The sequence below is a fragment of the Aspergillus eucalypticola genome, assembly GCF_003184535.1.
Source record: "Aspergillus eucalypticola CBS 122712 chromosome Unknown BO83scaffold_22, whole genome shotgun sequence".
Classification (NCBI taxonomy): Eukaryota; Fungi; Ascomycota; class Eurotiomycetes; order Eurotiales; family Aspergillaceae; genus Aspergillus; species Aspergillus eucalypticola.
Window position 1 is genome coordinate 1 of NW_020290296.1, and position 16,680 is coordinate 16,680.

The 16,680-nt window shown below is 50.7% G+C and overlaps 7 protein-coding genes across 7 annotated transcripts; 3 read left to right on the top strand and 4 right to left on the bottom strand.

Annotated features, from left to right (window-relative positions):
- BO83DRAFT_96448 (putative SIR2 family histone deacetylase (Hst4)) lies at nt 1–1,070 on the bottom strand (the record flags this gene model as incomplete). Its single annotated transcript, XM_025537751.1, has 2 exons — nt 520–1,070; nt 1–428 (listed from the first exon to the last, which is right to left on the bottom strand). Coding segments are annotated over exons 1-2 (876 nt in total), but the record flags the coding sequence as incomplete, so codon positions are not given.
- A 2,806-nt stretch (nt 1,071–3,876) lies between these two features.
- Nucleotides 3,877–7,460, top strand: BO83DRAFT_439436 (mediator of RNA polymerase II transcription subunit 16). Its single transcript, XM_025536176.1, has 9 exons — nt 3,877–4,260; nt 4,327–4,669; nt 4,719–5,438; nt 5,493–5,712; nt 5,766–5,891; nt 5,950–6,060; nt 6,114–6,380; nt 6,436–6,567; nt 6,619–7,460. Exons 1-9 carry the CDS (start codon nt 4,115–4,117, stop codon nt 7,332–7,334), a joined length of 2,781 nt encoding a protein of 926 aa, XP_025385378.1. The 5' UTR covers nt 3,877–4,114; the 3' UTR covers nt 7,335–7,460.
- A 246-nt stretch (nt 7,461–7,706) lies between these two features.
- On the bottom strand, nt 7,707–8,983 carry BO83DRAFT_380489 (60S ribosomal protein uL29). Its single transcript, XM_025531763.1, has 4 exons — nt 8,903–8,983; nt 8,679–8,818; nt 8,040–8,265; nt 7,707–7,920 (listed from the first exon to the last, which is right to left on the bottom strand). The coding sequence occupies exons 1-4, from the start codon at nt 8,903–8,905 to the stop codon at nt 7,915–7,917; spliced, it is 375 nt and encodes a 124-aa protein (XP_025385379.1). The 5' UTR covers nt 8,906–8,983; the 3' UTR covers nt 7,707–7,914.
- Nucleotides 8,984–9,164: 181 nt separating this feature from the next.
- Nucleotides 9,165–10,567, top strand: BO83DRAFT_410065 (putative vesicle transport v-SNARE protein Gos1). Its single transcript, XM_025534185.1, has 3 exons — nt 9,165–9,515; nt 9,580–9,693; nt 9,762–10,567. The coding sequence occupies exons 1-3, from the start codon at nt 9,450–9,452 to the stop codon at nt 10,263–10,265; spliced, it is 684 nt and encodes a 227-aa protein (XP_025385380.1). The 5' UTR covers nt 9,165–9,449; the 3' UTR covers nt 10,266–10,567.
- Nucleotides 10,568–10,576: 9 nt separating this feature from the next.
- BO83DRAFT_96553 (mitochondrial ATPase complex subunit ATP10) lies at nt 10,577–12,005 on the bottom strand. The gene is made up of 2 exons (XM_025537752.1): nt 11,373–12,005; nt 10,577–11,295 (listed from the first exon to the last, which is right to left on the bottom strand). The coding sequence occupies exons 1-2, from the start codon at nt 11,807–11,809 to the stop codon at nt 10,602–10,604; spliced, it is 1,131 nt and encodes a 376-aa protein (XP_025385381.1). The 5' UTR covers nt 11,810–12,005; the 3' UTR covers nt 10,577–10,601.
- Nucleotides 12,006–12,201: 196 nt separating this feature from the next.
- On the top strand, nt 12,202–14,520 carry BO83DRAFT_318772 (DNA-directed DNA polymerase IV; the record flags this gene model as incomplete). Its single annotated transcript, XM_025527752.1, has 4 exons — nt 12,202–12,628; nt 12,692–12,864; nt 12,916–13,266; nt 13,321–14,520. 4 exons carry the CDS (start codon nt 12,202–12,204, stop codon nt 14,518–14,520), a joined length of 2,151 nt encoding a protein of 716 aa, XP_025385382.1.
- A 1,647-nt stretch (nt 14,521–16,167) lies between these two features.
- BO83DRAFT_96564 (uncharacterized protein) lies at nt 16,168–16,667 on the bottom strand. The gene has a single exon (XM_025537753.1). The coding sequence runs from the start codon at nt 16,600–16,602 to the stop codon at nt 16,318–16,320; it is 285 nt and encodes a 94-aa protein (XP_025385383.1). The 5' UTR covers nt 16,603–16,667; the 3' UTR covers nt 16,168–16,317.
- Between the last annotated feature and the right edge of the window lie 13 nt (nt 16,668–16,680).

The window sequence follows — 16,680 nt, forward strand, 5'->3', positions numbered from 1 at the left end:
CTCCGGGCATTCGGGGGCATCAGGACGGTCAAATAAGCCCGCATCGAAGTCACTCAGATGTCGACATTTCTGGCAAACCATCTTGTCAAGACTGCCATGCAATTGGATGGTGCGTGGCCAGGGCGCTTTGACGTTCAACGGGATCTGCGTGGCCAACGGAGGCATTGAGGTCTCAATGCCATCGATGTTTTGTGTGTAGAGACGAGTGAGACGGTTCTCCTGGCCCAGTCGCGCCAGCATGTGGTGGAAAGCTGTGGGAGAGGTCTTGGCTGCTTCCTCGGACAGCGACCGTACCATGTCCTGGAAGGAGGCGGTCAACGCCTCATCCTGGTAGACGGCTGCATCAAACAAGAGCTTGCCCGATGCTTTGAGGTTGTGTTTCTTCTGCAAAGTCTTAAAGAGACCGTCGGTCGAGCGGAAATCAGGAACTATGATAGATTAGAAAATACGAGGGAAAGAGGCAAGAGCGGACAGTCGCGTGGTGGTGACAGGATCAGGAGTGGGGATGGGAAAGCATACTTCCTGCGGAGGTGGAGATACCCGCACCGGCGATGACGACAATTTTGCGGTGACGCTGAATCGTTTTGACGAGATAGTCAATTTGCGACTGCTGTTCAGTGTAGGACAAGCCGGCGGTGGCCGACAGGTCGAGATGCTGAGTTCGGCGTTCTTTGGGGGCGGCGACCCGACGCTTCTTCCTGGCGGGCGGCAACTCGTCTTGGCTGCGGGCGGCGCTAGGCTCATCCGCGTCCTGCGACGGGGGCGGCGACGGATAGAAACCAGGCGGTGCCAGAGGTGATGCCGGCGCTGAGCTTAAACTCGAGCAATCCGAGTCATCATCCATGCCTAATGACGCCAGAAGACTTTTCGGAGACGAGCGGGAGGAGTTGGTGGTAGAGTGTGTAGTAGTAGTGGTAGTGGAGGTGGTAGTGGTGGACGAAGTGGTGGCAGTACGACGGGGCGCCATTTAGGTCAGGCCGTCGCGGTGACGAAGCAAACAGCGAGCACAAAGAGATCGGGGGAAGAAAAATTGGATTCGAGGGTGGGAGGGAAAAGACTCAAAGGAGGGCTCGCTGTTCACGGAAAGCTGGGGGGGATCAAAGCTAGATATCGTCCCGAGAGAAAACCATGGAGGACCGGAAAAGAAACGGAAAACATCAATTGACAAGTGGGAATGACGGTAAGGGGGATAATTTCGGACAGATATTGCTTCTTTGTTTTCCCCTGTCGTTCACGTCTGGCTCCCTTATTTCGGGCGGAGGTAGCAGCGAGAAGGGAGTTGGGTGGAAGAAGAAGAGGAAGAAGAAGAATGACGAAAAGAAGACAATGAAGGCAGATGAAGAAGAAGAAGAGGAATGGGCAGCACAGGAGGAACCGCCCCGTGACTGGGACAGCGCAAGTCTGGGTCGAGGACAGCAAGTGGTGAGGTCAAGTGGAAAACGGATGGAGAGGGAGAGCGAAAGAAAAGGGCTACTAGCAGCAAGCCAGCACAACTAGAATGGACTGACGGACTGCTGCTTGGGAGTGTTGCAGCAGGTTCGACGGCAGGCCGGTCAGATCCTCTCGCTTGCAGTGTGTTTATTTTGACCCACGGGTATCGCTCGGGAAGAGTCGATGAAGGCTCTGCATCAAAGAGGGCTAATGGGGAAATGGGGGGAGTTCGAGGTAGAGGAAGAGGGGATTGTCCTGCAGCAAAAACACAAACTCGGGCAACGAAGTGGTATGCTCAGAGGAATGTGTCTGGAAACAAGAGGGGTAGATAGATATGATCGCGTGTTGATCAAGTTGGGATGAATGCCGGTGGGAATGATGATATTGCTCTACTACACCTAAATTTACTAGTCAGTGTTTGGGACATGCTACTATACTGCTATGCTACTAACACTCACTTTGATTGCCAGTTACATTACATTGTTACGGGGTTGCAGTGACTATTGGGAATTTTCCCGTATCAACCCTGTATGGACAGCCCGGTGGGGGCTGGCTCTTGGGTGCATTTGGAGTTAACCTCGTCTTTTTACTCCTGCAAATTCGGTTTTGTGCTGCCAACCTCGTTACCGATCCCGTACCGCGCTAAAGGGGGCTGTCGGCCTGGGGAGCTTCTTCCATTGGCCGTGGAAGCTTCACCCAATTCTCCGGCCAACCACAGCCCAAACATATACTTGCCCGTGCGAGGCAATCCTCACCATGCCTTTCCCACACATTGGAGAGCCGGCGGAATGAACAAAGAGGTCGGATATCCCTTTGGTTTAGTGATTATCCCCTAGCATAACCCGAGTGGGCTCGACTGCAGTTATCAGAATCCCACATCGCGACCGTCATTCGCACTAGCCGGCCTCCGACTATCGTTCCGAATCCGTCGCGTCAAACGCTACGATTGTTGGGAAGGCTGAGCGTTTATTTCATAATCAGTAACCAGGGTCACAGGGATACTACTTTACGTATGCTCGCCATCTCCTTGCGGGGCTGGCCATCTGCCAGTAGAACTCTGTGATATAATTATCGTATAAGTCGTGAACCCATACTGGAATCATTGCTGCTGCCTTTACCATGTCATTGATGTTCACCTTTTGTTTGTGTGATCGAACCGGACACAGCATAATCCACGGACGGACCAGCGCGGGGTATCGGATGGAGCTACCAGTCAAATTATGCTTGAGGCATTTGTCGGAAAGTGCGGCGCTGTTTTAGCAAGAACTGGCATGATCCGGTTTTCCAGGGTGTCCGGATCTTCCACGGACTTTCGTTCCCCGCACCTGTATTATTGTTAAGCTGCGTTCTCTGCTATCTGAAGAGCGAACTTGAATGTAGATACGTGTAATTGATGAGATGTATTTGGTGATCACCACCGAGCTCTATGAAGGAGTCGCGTCGGTTATGTTCTCCCGCATCATCTGCCGGGCCTCGTGTTTCTTTCTCCGTCCGATCAGGCGCTCATCTTGTTGCTAGCAAGCCCGCTGTAAGACTGCACTATGACTGCGATTCAGAAATCCATCCCTGCTATAGAGGAAGGTGCTATGATTTCGGCGTGGTTTGCATTATATCATCCGTCCGAGATGATCGGACGTTGTTTGCGGGAAGGTGGATGATTCGACAAGTGAGGCGGGTTGAGCCCCGCTCTTTAAACGGTCTTCTTCTCCATCTTGAACGATGCAATAGACGCTTCTCTCGGATGACATGTCTTTTAGCCCACGAATTAGGGAATGGGATATCATCAGATAGCTCATATTCATTGCGGTAAGTAGTAGTAAGGAACCATCACGCATCATGCCCTTCCGTATCTGGTCTGAACATGTTTCTTCACAATGCCCTTGATGGCTATTTTTTGCGACTATTACTTCCGGAAATTCCTCAGTTCATGGAATTATGACGCATTTACTAACAGACAGTGATTATTGTATCTGAAAGGGTACAGCCGCAGCTGGCATTAGTGAGCAAGCGCTTGGTTGTAAGCCGACCACAGACCTCAAGCAAGTACTAGTGTTCCAAGGAGTAGTCATGATAGGGTTCACGATTGACGTATATAGGCGGGAACTATAGGGAATATCTGCACGGTCGCCTAGCACAGACTTGGCCTATTAACAACTCCTTCTGTTTTACATACTATCAGCCGGTGCTAGAATGGCAACTGCCACAAGGTGGTCAAGGTGGTCGTGCAGCTCCTGGAACTTCCCTCCAGCAGCGAAGTCCAAAGATGGATCTCGCCGATATCGTTGCGCCCATGGCTGGTGGGGCCGGTGTGATTGGTTGTCCTGGTTACGACAGCACATGACCTCACATGACGCTGACTAAGAGGCGCGGAGAGCTCCACCTGACCACTAGTCCCGAGTAATGAAACTATCATCTTGGAGAGTCAACTTAGCCCATGATCATCCTCCCGGCCAAAGGGTAGCGTCTGGATCCGGGGTTTAAATGCCATGAGGGTTCTGTTTGCTATCAACTAAGCCCTTTGCATATCATTCAGTGCCCCTCTGTGGCTACACCCCGCCCATCTTACCTGCGCAATTGCCTGCCGAGGTTCAATTGTATCGAACTATGATATCTGAGTCTTGCGATCACTGGCCTCCCAAGACATTTTACTTCCCCCATTGGATTTAGAGCTTCGCACCCCACAATGCCCTTAATGATGGACGATAGTATCAATGTTGACGATCTATTTGGCGAACCCACCTCCCTCGAGCTGGGCCTGCCACCATCAGCTTCTTCTGCCAGAGGCCTTGCCCAGCGTCTGGATGAGATGCGACTGCTTGGCTGTTGCCAGTAAGTTACTGTCTTCTGAGGTGTCGCGAAACCTAGCTTGGATCTGTAGGCTAATATTATTCAAAGAAAGATTGCATGGTCCAAACTGGGATGTATTGCTTACATCTCACAAGACTCCTTGAGGGTGAAAGTCCGCCATCTGCAATGTCGACCGTCGGATGGCAAGTGGGTGCTCAGCGATGAGACCCCTTTGATGCCAATCACCGAAGCGCACGGCGGGCATGCTCTCACTCACCTGAGTTGGAACGAAGCTGGTTCCGATCTGGCTGTGGTCGATGTGACTGGACGTGTCTCAGTCTATCACATCCCTTTCGCCCTCAACAGTGTTAACGGCCTTCGACAGCCGGCCTTTTCTCCCGACGATGGGTCTCAAATTGTTGGCATGTTGTGGCTGAACACCCAACGATCCGTATGTCGATCTGCGAACCACATCTGTCTCTCGATGCTAAACTTCTTAGGTGCATGCATTTTATCAAGCAGCCAAAGTACAGGGTCGCTGGGCTTACTCGCCGTTCCGTCGCCGCCCGATAGGTCCGTTTCACCCTGCAAATAAAGCGGCACTGCTATGCATTACACGTTCTGGATCTATGAAACTCTTGTACCAGAATCCGGACGGCAGATGGGATGACATCTCCGTGGATTTGAAGAGCACAAGCTACTCAGATCGGTTGCTGTCACATGCTGCTCTGGTAGCAACCCAGAACGGAATCCTTGTCGCTACTTACTCGATATGCCAAAAGATCCGCTTCTATCGGGTGCAGATCAACTGGAACCCGCCTCAATGGGACCCTGCACAACAGCCAAAGCAGACGCCACCCCAATTCCCAGTCCCTAGCTTCCGTTTCACGCACTCCAAGGTGGAAACGTCATGCACAGTGCCTGGGATGCCTCGGAATGACGGAGAAGAACCCGACATGATGCAGCAGTCGGTCTCAAATCCTCTATATAGCCTCAGTCGCCTGGATATAATTCTCCCGGCCTCCGATAACGCTGCTGGGACTACAGCGAACCCATGGATTGTTGCGGTTTTCTCAACCCCACCCCAAGCTACTCCAGATCATCCTGGCCCGCAAGGACCAGCAAGTGTAATTGTACGATGGCAATTGGATACTGCTGCTTTCACCCTTCACCCCAAGTTTGATGAAATGGCCACAAAACGAAACAGTACTCAGATGAAGGTACGTGAAGATTATCAGTACTTCATACAGACCGCGCTGACTCTTGGAACACAGCCTAGGCCTGTGCTGCGTCGCTTGGAAGACATCTACTCTGACCGCTATGTTATATCAGTGGACCAAATCGAGTACGGTAATGTGGTTGCCATCACTTACGATGATAGCTCCGTGTCTTTCTACGACCCGAAAACCATGGCATTGTTCAATGGTGTTGATGATGCGAATACGGTGACGGGCTTAGCTCAAGCGGGGTTTCACTATGCCCCAGACGCCTCAGGTTGTAGTGCCTCGTATTGTCGACCTGGAATGTTACTAACCGTGTTCTGATAGGTCAAGGTCAACACGTCTCTTTCTCGCCGAGCGCATGCGCTGCAGTCATGCTAGACAACGACGGCCAGACGCACCTCAAGGTTATGGAGCATTCTTACGGAGCCGAAAATGGTCTTTACGATGAAAGTGCGTTTCTCCTTTCTACCAGCTCAACTATCTGCTAATAAGGTTATGAACTTGGCAGACAAATTTTCTGCAGCCATTGCATCACTCACATTAGCCTTCTGCCGCGGATGTGGAAGTGAAGTCAACACAGACGATATCCTCTTAATTTTAATACAGCAACTCTCACAGGGTTCGTACCAACCTTCAACCCCGTCGATCATCAATTCTAATACTTGCTACCAGATGCCCAAATCACGTTCATCAACGAAGTTTACCGCGCACTGCCCATCAACTGCAATTTCACAGTGGAGCAGGAAAAGCTGATGAACCACCCCTATATTCCCAAGTGCCTCAGTATACAAGCTGCTCTGGGATTTGCCAATAAGTACAAGCCACGAAGTTTTGCCTCTTCTGTCTCTTGGTCGATTCTTCAGCTTCGCCACGCCGCCATTTTATACCCATTTTTCTTTCAGTACAACAAAGGGATTCAGGCAGAGCCACATGATCCTGGTAAGTAAGTTCACATTGACCTTGACGGAAGCTGCTAACAGCATGGCTCATATAGACGTCTTGCGTATGATGCTTGGAAACACCAGATGGGCACTTGACTTTTCTCTCTATATACTAAACGAGCTTTTCGACCTCGCCGATGAATTTGAAAGTGTATCGGCCGATCAGGAAGCCTTCAGCCAAAAATGTTGGTTAAATCCATACTCCGGAAACTGTCAACTGTACTAACGCCCCGTAGTGAAAACCACAAACTCACTAGCTCTCATCATTCTCCTCTCAAGCATGTCCCGTGCTTTCTTGCGCTTTATCTGCCGTGGTCTGCGTGGCATTCACGCGGGCTACACGAACGCATCTCTAGCCGGTGACTCTCGTCTACAGTATGCAGAGATTTGCCAAGCTTTAGATGCCACACCTGCACGAATTGATGTATACGAAAAGTTCCTTTCGGCGGTCGATTCGGCCGTACGACACGCCTACCATGGTGCCGGTTTTGGTGACACTGAACGCCCGGGGCCAGAGAAGGAATTACTTGTCAACGCCCGCATTCCTCCTGTCCTCGTTGCGGCTGTATCAACAATCCTTCGACAAACGGTACCGGGACTCAAGTCCGACGTCGACCGCATGGCCATCTACATGCACGACTACTCGTGGCTCGGGTTCGGATCCGACCGACGCTCGGAGTTATATCGGCGCACACGAGAAGTGGATATCATCAAGAAAACGCCTATCCGGATAACAATCGCACAAGGCTCGAATGGACCCCAGCTTGGGAAACAGAACAACCAGGGAGTGCTTCGACGGCGATGCGTCCGCTGCTGCGATGTATCTGAGGGCACATATCCACCTCGCTCAGTCCTTGCGTTCCGCATGATATTCAAGTTGGGCCATTTACGATCGTGCATTTGTGGAGGAATGTGGACTCTCGAGTCAGGTCTTAACGAGGTGGGGAAGTAGAAAGGGCTTCGACCCTGGCGGTCGTTAGCAGTTGCTTTTGGGAAGTTACGTTGATACCAAAAGGTTAGAATAGAAAGATTAAGGCGTGTGGTATAATAGCGTATATAGATGCAAACACGAATGGACAAGTATTACGATGTCAATTGCCTTCACCGTTGACTGGATTCGTACATAGGCCGATAGTTGACACCCCACCAATACGTAGTACTGTCTGCAGTTCGACCTCAAGCCCATATCCAATACTACTCGTTGTATAGGGTCAGTCATAAGATAGACTAATACACCTATAGTGAAAAATGACTACACGCGGAGACAAGATAATTATCATCTACTCCGCAACCACCATAATACCAATAACATAAATCTTTTTATCTCATGTCATGTCAAGCAAGGCCTTCATTTAAAAACATCGATCTGCATCTTTTCTTTTTTTCTAAGATACATAATCGATTTCTTTTTTCAAAAGAAACCGTTTTGATGAATCCGACCCCCCTCACGGCAAGGTTAGGTCAACCCGTCATCATTAAACGACGTTCCCGTTAACTCCATCCAGATCCAGAGACGACCCCGTCTTTAACATTTAAGCCTGTTTAGAAAAAAAGATACCAGTTAGTCAATGGCCTTGATACCTTTCTCGCTGGCTCTGCCTGTAGGGTAGCAAGCAAGAACCGAGAATACGGTTCTCTCTTCTGAGTGGCTTCGTACCTTAACAGCGTACTTCCGCTGGGGGAAGTGGATCTCCTGCTTGCGCTTGCGCTCGGTCTTCAGGGTAGCCTCGTGCTTGGTGAGACGGCGGCGGAGAGCACGGGTGAGCTTGGGGCGGAGGTCAAGAGGAGTGTACTTCTTGTTCTTGTAGAACAAGCGGAGCTGAGCGCGCTGGTTGGCGTTGATGACGGTCAGAACGCGAGCGATCGACTTGCGAACGTCGTGGCTGTTTAAAAAAGATGGTATATCAGCATCCCTGTTCTTCGTGTTCTTCTTCTTTCCTGATTTTTGTGCGCATGTGTGCCCATTTTCAATATGTAGGTGATGGTGGTAGATGAGTTGGATTTTGCGCCCTGTCGGAAAGTTTTTTTTTTTTCTCGGATTGGATTGATCTTGTTGTTCGTGGTCGTGTGCCCCTCGTTCCTTGCTGGTATGTCGATTTCATGGGTTGTCGAAATTCCCCTTGACTGGTATTCGTTTTCTTGTCTTTCGAACTGTCGAATCTTGTTGTCGTTTCCCTTCCTCCGGCCGTAATCCACAATCCGACAGGTGCAAATCTCATATCCTTCCCACCACACACGCACACACACACACACACACACACACATGAGGGGTTCGCAGGAGATGATTCAAACGCACATTCTGTGGGTCTTCGAGGAGGCACCGCCAGCGATCTTCTGGACACGGAGCTGGCTCAGCTCGGTCTTCAATTCCTCCAGCTGCTTGGTGAGGTCATCCTTGCTCTTTCCCCAGAGCTGACCAGCCTTGACCTTGGACGACTTCAAATAAGAAAAACACCGGTCAGCATTTCACGCAGAAATCAAAAACTGCGAAATAGCAGCATGCGGCGCAATTCAACATACCATGGTGGGCGGCTTCGTGTCGTATCGTACGGGTTGTCGACGTGAGGATTGAAGATGGACCGGGTCAATTTGGGATGTTCGTTGTGGGACTAGGGTTTGATTTTTTCTGGGTGTGCGGCGGCTTAAGCGGGCACGTGATTGTGGCTGGTGGTTGCCGTGGCCCAGTTGGGTGAGTAGTAAGTACTGCCGCGCCCCCCGGGATGACGCCGCCTCCGTCCGCCGCCCCGGCCGCCCTGACTTGGCCGTGCGATAGTGGGTTAGACTAAGGCTGGCTGTCGCTGCTGCTACTTGCTGTCGTTGTCGTTGTCGCTGTTGCTGTGCCGCCGGTCGGATCATGTTGCGTTGGTTATGACGGGGTTCATTCTGAAGCTAGATTTACTCTCTTCGTTTTATATTTCCGACTTGACGGTGTCTTCTCGTCGTTATCGGTGTCCTTGAATAACATCCAGTCTCATTCTACTGCCTACATACACACACACATCACTGGCACTTACCTACCAACCTTTCTATATACACCCTCATATTGTCGTAATCCTCCATCATCACCATGGCCACTTCAACCGGTACCGGCTGGGCTCAGCTCCGGCAGCAAGCCCGATCTCTCGAGACCCAGGTACGATCATCCGCTTCCTGTCACATAAGATGTGTCCTATCCTAACATTGTACATACATCATAGACCGAGAACCTTTTCCACACATACTCTCAATACGCCTCATTAACAAAGCTCCCTCCCACACCCTCGGAGGAAGAGCAACGGATTGAATCGCAGCTCAAAGACCTCCTAGAACGAGTACGCATCTCATCACTTATCTTACTACTCCATAACATCACATGAACTAACCATCAATCAATCATCAGCGCGACTCCCTAATCTCCCAACTCGCCCGCCTCCTCGACTCCGAAGCAACCCTCACCTCCTCCGCCCTCAAACAAAACAATCTCTCCCGTCACCGCGAAGTCCTCCACGACCACCGTCGCGAACTCCAGCGTCTCAAATCCGCCATCTCCGAGTCCCGCGACCGCGCTAACCTCCTCTCCAACGTCCGCTCCGATATCGATGCCTACCGTAACTCGAACCCGGGTCAGGCAGAAGCAGATTACATGCTTGAGGAGCGGGGTCGGATTGACGAAAGCCATAATATGATCGATGGGGTGTTGAGTCAGGCGTATGCTATTAATGAGAACTTTGGTCTCCAGCGGGAGACGCTAGCGAGTATTAATCGACGCATTGTGGGCGCGGCGAACTCGGTGCCCGGGATGAATGCATTGATTGGGAAGATCGGGTCGAAGAGGAGACGGGATGCGTTGATTTTGGGGGCTTTTATTGGGTTTTGCTTTTTGATGTTGCTTTGGTTGAGGTGATTGCTTGAAGCATGTTGTTTGTGGTTATTATAGTTGCTGCTTGCGTTGTCTATTGTGGGTTTGGGATGGGCGTTTGGAGGAGTGAGATTTGTCTCTTTTTTTTCTTCTCTATCCTTTCCTTTGTCTATGCGCTGTTTTTGCGTCTATACTATACAGAGATTAATGGTGGGGGGAGATTTGTTTCCTGGTGTCGGCTCAGTGCTGTCTGGAGCATATTCCACGCTCTCACTCAACACTCACGCAAACACCCTGGTATGTACATACACAGAGTCCAGAATCCAGTATGAACTGGGTGATCCCGTACCTGTCCAGCCATCCATGGCACACCAAACCCATCTAGGGCATAACAACCCGAGGCTTCTTCACAGCCTCACCCCGACCCTTCGCACCATCCCACTCCTGCGCCGGCATCTCCGACTGCAAACTGACCTTCTTCTCTTGCACCAACTTGCGCACCCCATTATTCAGCGCCTCCAACTCCACCGTCTCAGCAGGCCCACTGCCCGCCCACCGAATGCGACAATTCTCATCCAACAAATACACATACCCGACCTTCGAGTTCAACATCCCAATACTCTCCTTCAACCCATCATCCAACCCCTTCCGCACCAGGAAATACCGCTCATGCTGCTCCTCCGGCAACTTGGCCCGCATACGCCACATGAACATCTTCACCAACCCGGCCTTCAATGCATTCTCCTCCAGGTTGATATCAACCTTCTGCACCATTGCATTTCCCTCTGAGGCAATCGCCTCCCAAAGACCAGGGTTCTGCTCCTTGCCCGTGAAAGTAACGACCTGCGACTCTGCCCACACGCTAGAGAAGAGGTTCACGATTGTAATCTTTCCGCGGAAGAGAGTGGTCGTGTTCTGGGGTTCCTTTGGCGAGGCGAGAGTAATGCCGTGCATGTTAGGGAAGTAGAGGGCTTTGTCGCGCTTGAAGAGCCGCGGGTTCGACATGAAGGTTTTGCCTTCGTGGTAGCGCATGTTCGACCATTCGCGGAAGTAGGGCTTTGCGACCTGTCGGGTTCTGTAGTTTATCATTGAGAATTATTATTAGAGCTTGCATGAAAGAGTATAGGCTCTGGGGATAGAATGGAGACGTACAATTCTTTCCGCCGCTCAAGATGTCTCTCGTAATTCACGAAATCATCTCTCCTCTGTCGTATAGAGCGGTCATCGACACCCGTGTTCTGGCCTTCTTGTGGTGGGATCACTGATCCAATAGGTCGGTCCAGCGTCGGAGGTATGAAGTCGTCATCGCCGGGCTCGCTAGTAGGGGAGGGCACTTTGGATGCTGTCGCTGAGTAGTTTGCTTGGAATTGAGCTACTCTGTTGGTCTTGTTCGCGAGAGATGAAATGGGGGAGGGTGTCGTCGGCTTGGTTTCACTGCTGCTGGTGTCGGGTTTGCTGGCGTAGTAACGCAGCGCAGCGGTTCGGGGCCGGAGAGCGGCCGCACTGCGCAATTGACAGCTGAGGCAACGAGTGCTCTGGAGGAGCGTCGGCTCAGTTAATGAGGCTAGAAGCCCTGTGCGCTTCCACATCGTTGTAGGTGAGGTATCTGTGGAGAAGTAATTGAAGTGGGTTGGTTGGTTGGTTGGTTGAATGTTCGGCAGACTCTCTTCACTGGACTATCAATGATAATTGTTGCTGGAGATCCACTCGCCGAACAGGCCGAGTTTAATTGGCGGTCCCGTGACTTGGCGACATTTTCGTGACTGGGTATCACGCGTCACTGGTGGGATTCGTGCCACTCTGAAATGGATTGATTTGAATAATCTGACGTTGGTGTGGATGGATGGATTGTCTGACTGCCATGAACTCTGTATTCATGACTGCTTCCGTCAGATGATACTGTTACCTGCTAGGCAGCAGTGACGCAAGAACTCATGGCTCGCCGGATTTTGAGTCTCGGGACCTTCCACTTCACTATACCATGGCGACGATGGTGAAGGACAAGGAGGCCTTTTTCAGGGAATTAGAGCGTCTGGAATATCCCAGTGATGGTGAAAATGAGGATTTCAGCGGTCTGGTGCATCTCACGAGGAAGCGCTGTGAATGCCCTCCGTCTATCTCATTCACTCCGGCCTCAGACATAAAGGCTCCCGCGGCGCCACCGTCGGTGAGAGCTTCTACGGAGCCTTTACTTGCTTCTTCAGGTATACCTGATGTCAGCACTGAAAAGGAAGTTGTAACTACGTCCGAGCAATCACCAACACCAGCTGTGACCAGATCAACCTCTACAGACGTGATGCCGCGGAAAGCCAAGACTACACGTGGTGGCAGCTCTAAAAGAAAGGGATGTGGATTTAGGGCCTTTGATATTCCAGAACACCGGCAGATACTCAAGGGTCTCGTCTTCTGTCAGTATTATAACATCGGATGTGTACCGTTAAGCGTTCAGTGACACTAATTCGAAGGAGTAGACTACCTCCCCAACGACGACAGAACAAGACTTAGACGGCTCCAAATGCAGCGTGCGCGTGAATACGGTGCCTCGCGAGCAAGGGAATGGAATGACACCATCACTCATGTTGTTGTAGAAAGGTGGTACACGTACGAGAATGTCATGAAACATTTCAAGAATAAGCCCATCCCGGTAGGTTTAGGAGCTCATGCATTGTCAAGTTTAATACTAATGTCTCTGAAGAAAAATGTTGCTCTCGTGGACAGTAACTATCCTCTCCTATGTATTGGGGCCCGCCAAATATTGGACGCGACTCAAACTCGCTTTCGGGTCCGTGGCGCACCTGTTCCTGGGAGGGCTACAGAATCCTCGCCTGCGCGTGAGCCCTCGTCAAACGGGTCGTTGCCGATAAAGCCAGCGAAGGCGAAACGCGGTTACATTGATACACAGAGCACCGATGACGAAGCTGACACTGAGCTGTTCGAACCGGAGGTCGACGAACACCTGGAAAGTAAACAGATCACCGATAAATTGAACCAGGGTCGCGATGCCTTGGACGATGTGATCGAGGAAGTCCAGGCAATAAAGGACCTGGTAAGTTCCTCCCACGACGTACATCTCAAAGCCTTAGACTGACAAATGACTTAGCCCATAGAGATAGATTCAGCCGACGAGGCAGCAGCAGCCGGCGACGACCAGACCTCCGACTCATCAGACGCCGGGCCAGCGAAGAAGAAGCGAAAGACTACCGAAAAAGACGACTGGCAACAGAACTTCGTTTGCATGCAGAAGCACGACGCACAATCGAACTCGGAGAACCCCAACAGCCATACCATAGCCATCCTCCAGCAAATGCTAGAATTCTACAAGCGAACAAACGACCAGTGGCGCGTCCTGGCCTACCGCAAAGCCATCAGCGCTCTCCGCCGACAACCGCGTAAAATCAGCACCAGATTGGAAGCCCTAGCCATCCCAGGAATCGGACAGCGCCTCGCCGACAAAATCGAAGAAATCGTATCCACCAACCGCCTCCGCCAGCTCGAAAATGCCACCAACAGCCGCGAAGACAAGATCCTCAAACTCTTCACCGGAATCTACGGCGTCGGCATCAACCAAGCATCCATATGGCTGGCTGAAGGCTACAAAACCCTCAAAGACCTGAGAGTCAAAATCAAATTGACCCACAACCAGCGCATCGGCATAGAGCACTACGGCGACTTCGCCCAACGCATTCCTCGATCCGAAGTCGAAGAACACGGCGAAATCGTCCGCAAAGCAGTCCAATCAGCCGACCCAGACATGCAAGTCATCATCGCGGGCTCCTATCGCCGCGGTGCCCCAGACTGCGGCGACATCGACCTACTAATCACCAAGCCCGACGCCGAGATCAACCACATCAGAACCGTGATGATGAGAACCGTAATCCCGACGCTGCGTAAGCAAGGTTTCCTAAAGACCAGTCTGGCCAGCTCATCATCCCGAGACGGGTCCAAATGGCACGGTGCATGTGCCTTACCACCACCACCACCTAAGAATAACAACAAGTGGGAATCTTATAATACAACTACCCGCCCCTGGCGACGCATCGACCTCCTATTCGTCCCCGACGCAGAGATCGGAGCCGCACTGATCTATTTCACCGGCAATGACATCTTCAATCGAAGCATGAGACTACTAGCAAGCAGAAAGGGCATGCGGCTCAATCAACGAGGTCTCTACACAGACGTGCTACGCGGTCCTCAACGCGCAAAAATCAATGAGGGCCGACTACTCGAGGGCCACGATGAGCGTCGCATCTTTGATATTCTGGGTGTGCCTTGGCGCCCTCCGGAGCATCGCATTTGCTGATTGATGCGTGGGTGAGTGGGTGGGTGGCTGTGGCTGCCCCTTGACGGGTGACAGATAACATTTCTCGGAGTTGTCGGGAAGGGTTCTGCTTTTGCAGGTTGCTTTTTGGTTGGGGGGATTTTTTTTCGCCAGACCGACTTCTCGGTGTGCGTCAGATGCGTGCAGGCAGGGAAGGGCGGCTGCCGCGAGGAGGGCCTGAAATGAAAATTCTCGCGTTGGGAGGTGAGATGAGATGGGATGATGAAGGTTTGAGGGGGGAGGGAAGGGGAGTGTGGGGGTGTCAATTTGGTAGATGGATTGACGAGTGTAACTACCACTACTGGTACTACTTGGGTATGTGTGTGTATGGCATATGTTGGTATTGTTCTTCTGGGGGAGGTTTGCTTGCTTATTGTCCGGGGGGAAAGAGAGTGGGGGAGTGCGGTGAAAAGGCGGTCACGATCACTATCACTATCTCTTGGGAGTGCAACGATTCTTTGGACGCTTGATCAAACGTCGGTTGCGCCAAGGGGTAGCACAAAAACTATCTAGGCAAGAATTATATCCTACTGGATTGAACGAGCCTTTCCAGTTGCCGAACATGGTGGAAGGATAGGCGCAGGGATCCGGATGAAGTAAGTAGCTATTGGCCTGGATGATTTATGCTTCCGGTAGATGATTATGCAGGATAGAATGAATAAAGCTTATTGCTACAAAAGCTGTCATTTGAGAATCTTCAATTTGACGAGATAGATAAAGGACGGTTTCCAATCTACTAGAGCCACATATTCCTGTCCTTATATATACCTACTATGCAATCTAACAGCCAGCAATCCAGCTATGCTGGGGGGCGATTCTTGAAGATAGGCCAGCATTGACTGGTCTTAGCATATATCTCGGTCACACTTGTCGAAGGGGATATCAGGCAGATACCCGAAACAATGTGTGGGGTAACTGGGAGAAAGGATGCTGATATCAAGTAGTTATATTGTCATTAGCTTCCTCCCATGCGCTGAGTGTGAAGGATAGCTCCCCGAAATGCTTTTTGAAACAGGCCATTTGCCTCGTCGCTCGAGCCAATAGGTGCCCAACAAAGAGTGCAGTCATACTCTTCCGAGTTTGAAAATCAGACATTAATAGCGAAGCCAGCCAAGCTATAACCACCCTGCACAAAGGCCTCCAGGACCAGAATCCGAATCTCTGCGGGGGAAAAAAGAGTGCTAGGAAGTCATGTTAGCTGATATTCAGGATATGGAGATCAGTTTTCACGAATGACGAGAAGAGATATAAATGATCGAGGGGTAGGCAGTTTAGTTAGCCTTGTATGAGCACGTAGCTAGTGATTTGTAGAGTTAGTGATCTGATGGTGTGGAATAGGGTTTCCGTAATTGATGCTCTCGATAATGTCGGCGGGAGATGAGTAGGAATGATTGAGTGATTTTTTTTCCCTTCTTTCTTGACTGCGGGTTTTCTCCATCTTATGGTTGTTCTTAGATGGCTTCGTTGCTTATGAGACATCTATTATCTGATTATTAGGGACAGTGATGATGCAGAGCAAAAGATAATTCGATTGTGTATCCATAAGAATAATCATTTTGTCATCTTCTCCGGCAGCGGAGATGTTATCGGAAGAAATCGCTCATCGGTGATAGTGGCAGGTAGTAGGAGAGGCTGCAGGCTGCTGCATGCAACTATGGAAGTATGCCTAACTCGGCAATAGAGCTAGTAAGGTAGGAATGGGATGGAATATGTGAGGAACAGGGGGAATTCAAGAAATCTAGCCAGTTCACATCTTCCGCGATGACTACTAAAGAAAAGTCAGAGTCTGGCGGATACTATGGTTGTAATAAATACAAGGGGTAAAAATGAACTATTTATGGTTAAGATAGATGGAGATATGATAACCAAGACATGATGAAAGAGAGAGCGGTCAGGGAGTGTTTCACAGTGGGGCCACAGGTTTCCAGCTAAAGTTCTTTCGACAGGTATCAAAGGTAAAAACCAAAGTCGAGTATCACAAGAGCCGATGCAAGCCTGGCTGATCATGTCCACTTTATAGGCTGAGAGCCCTGCCACACCGCTGAAGGTGCACATAATCATCATGCTGTATATACCATACACAGACTATGGCCGCGCCAAAACGGAGCTGACATGTCCGTTGGCCTTTCTAGACAATTGTTC